Source organism: Apteryx rowi, unplaced genomic scaffold (genome assembly GCF_003343035.1).
Source record: "Apteryx rowi isolate R43461 unplaced genomic scaffold, aptRow1 scaffold_283, whole genome shotgun sequence".
NCBI classification, from domain to species: Eukaryota; Metazoa; Chordata; class Aves; order Apterygiformes; family Apterygidae; genus Apteryx; species Apteryx rowi.
In genome coordinates this window covers 1,093,743-1,096,604 of record NW_020449230.1, presented here as the reverse complement: position 1 = coordinate 1,096,604, position 2,862 = coordinate 1,093,743, and the positions used below count along the sequence as shown (strand labels likewise).

At 50.0% G+C, this 2,862-nt stretch overlaps 1 protein-coding gene across 5 annotated transcripts in view; it reads right to left on the bottom strand.

Annotated features, from left to right (window-relative positions):
• Positions 1-290, bottom strand: part of RANBP3 (RAN binding protein 3) — a 46,615-nt gene extending 46,325 nt beyond the window's left edge. For 3 of the 5 annotated variants that reach the window (XM_026068916.1, XM_026068917.1, XM_026068921.1), the window contains exon 1: positions 195-290. In XM_026068916.1, the coding sequence (XP_025924701.1) occupies positions 195-216 (22 nt within the window). In that variant the 5' untranslated portion in view covers positions 217-290. The remainder of the gene's footprint in view (positions 1-194) is intronic. The other 2 variants (XM_026068918.1, XM_026068919.1) reach the window with 2 other exon arrangements.
• Positions 291-2,862: the final 2,572 nt, after the last annotated feature.

Genomic DNA, 2,862 nt, shown 5'->3' with positions numbered 1-2,862 from the left:
GGAGGCGCCGGGGCGCGGAGAGGCCGCGGGAAGGGGGGCGCTTCCGAGGGCGGGCCCGCGCCTGGCCGCTCCTCTGAGACCGGATGGCAGGGACAGGCTCGGCCGGCTCGGCGTCAGTGCCGCCGCCGCCGCCCGGAGAGCGAGCCGACAACAGCCGCGGCCGACAGCCCTGCGCACCGCCAGCGTCCCCCTACCTTCGTTCGCTAGGTCCGCCATTTTACTTCCTCAATCACGCCCACAATGCATCGCGCAGCCGGACGGCCTCCACTTACAGGGGGCCCGGCGGGGCGGCGCATGCGCGAAGGAACAACTGCTCCCTTGAGCCACCGCGCATGTGCGAGCGGCCAGCGCCGGCGGCCCGGCAGGAGGGGTGCTCACGTGGGTGCTGGGAGCGGCGCGCGCGGCTGCCCCGGCGCGTGGGGTGCCTGCCGCGCGTGCGCAGGGGCACGCCCCCGGGGAGGCCTGCAGGGGCGGGGCGGGGCGGGGCTTCGGGTGGTCGAGGGGCGCGAGCGGGGGTCGCCGCCGTGCTGACAGGAGGCGCCCGCCTCGCCGCGGCGCAGGCCTCTGGCGTCGGCCGGGCTCCGGGGAGCGGTGTGCGCCGGGCCGGCTGGGTCAGACCCGGCCGGCTAGATTGGCCGAGGGCCCCACAGTGGCTACAGGTCACTGCCTGGAGCCTGGTTACTCTCTTCAGCCCGCTCCCCTTGTTGTCCTCCAGCATCTGCAGTCACTGGATTGGGGCCTTTCGGACCTGTTGTCCGTCGTTCTTTCTCCTTCCTACTTTGCTGTGCCCTCCTGTCAGCCACCAGAGCCTCCAATGGCTGCAGGATCCAGAATTTCACTACCTGAGTTAAACCGATCTCTTTTCATTACTTTCCATTTACTGCTTTCATTAGTGCTGTGCAGTTGTTGTCTTGCGGGATTTAACTGGACAATAATTCTGCGTTCAGTGAGCTACTTTGTGATTGTACCAGCCTTGACCGTATCTTCCCCAGCCTTTTCTCCAAACTGAAGAATTCAAAGCATTTTAGTTTCACCTTATAAGCTGCTCCACCCCCTAGATCAATTTTCTGATATTCTCTGTGACCAAACTCCACTGCCTCCCCCTTGAGATGTAGAGACCAGAACTGTACACACTACTCAAAATGTACATGCACCAAGGTTTTATATAGCCACAAATTGATACAGTATAATATATATATATGGTATATATATACATACATATATAGTATAGATACAGTATTATTTAGCTGCATTCTGTTGTGTTCTCAATGCTCTTCTTGATGGTGCCCCATATTTTGTTGGCTTCTTTGGCCAGTGCACCTCATCTCTGCCGACTGCATTGACTAGGCCTCTACTCACTAGAAAGGGAGCCAACAGCAAATAGCTCGGAGGTAGACACCTAGAATTATGTGATGTAAGTCCTACCCTTAGTGATTGCTTTAAGGAAAAGCTCAATGGCACACTATAAAACCAAAATGCACAGTGCTCTGTCATTAGAATATATCACTCACAAACCATCACAAGAGCACAGAATAGAATCTGAGGGCCAGGCCCTTGATCAGTCATGCAAGTACCAGGTTTTGCTGCTAGGAGAATATGTGGTTTTGCTGCTAGGAGAATTTTTGTCAGGAATATGGCAGCAGATGAGAGCAGAACTGGCAAAAGTTAGTAAGAATAAATGACTGGCACTAATTTAAATTAAAAAAGATAACAGATACCCATCTTTAAAGCAGTAGTAAGTGTTAGCATTTAGGGAAACTTTTCTGAAGGTTGGACAATACTATTTGGAGCTGTATGGTTACTGGTGGGAGCTGCATTATCTGCTGAGTGGACAATACAGTGGACACAAGCAATCCAGGTTGTTTCTGAAGTGTGTTAGGGATAACTTCTTAACACACTTGCTGTATGGGCCATCTTGTTGGACTAGATGTTCTTCTGGATCCAGTATTCACGACCAAGGAAGAATTGTTTGGGGATTTGATAATCAATGGCAGTGTTGGCTGTAGCAACCATGAAATAGTAGCATTCAAGATCCTGAGGGGAGTGAAGAAGGCAAGTAGCAGAGTACAGATCCTGACTTAAGAAGAATAGATTTGGGGTTATTCAGGGAATCGGTAGGTGGGATTCTGTGGGAGGCAGCTCTGAAGGGTAAAGCTGCAGCTGCACTCAGCCATGCCAAAGCTGAAATGACAGACCACGGACCACCCAGGCAAAAGTTTCTGGAATTCATTATGCTTTCCAAACCACTAAGAATCTCCAAGGAAAATCTGTGGCTAAGCCAAGGATAAGGGTGATTGGGATGTACAGAAGATGGAGTTCCTCAGGGACTAAGTGTGACTTTTGACTTTCTCCTTCACAGAAAATAAAATCTGTTCCTCATGAGTGGGATATTTAGCGGAGGAATAGCACTGACTTCACATGTGGACTCTCTGTAGCAACTAAACATGCATTAAACTTGAGGCCTTTTCCATCGCTAATGGATGGAAAAGATGACAAACACATTTCTTTTTATAGAGGTAATGCTCTACCCCCTATGGCTGGAGTAAACCCAAGAGCCAAGAGAGCTTTAGTTCTTGTGAAGGAGATGCAGAAAGTGAGACAATCCAGTGAAACTGCAAATGGGGACCTCAGAGGTACTGCCAGTCCAATTTTATGAAGTTCCTGTGATAAATGCAAATCCTTCCCAAATGTTGCATTCTGTTTCTTCACCTCTTCTTCCATTTTAATGGAATTTTTGCAACATGGAGATTAGGATTCCTTTTCAAGTGAAAATATTTTATTTGTTTCCTATCTGGATTGTCATAATTAAATTCACTGTGTGTTATTTGTTAGGAAGTATTATTTGGATTATGAATATAACTC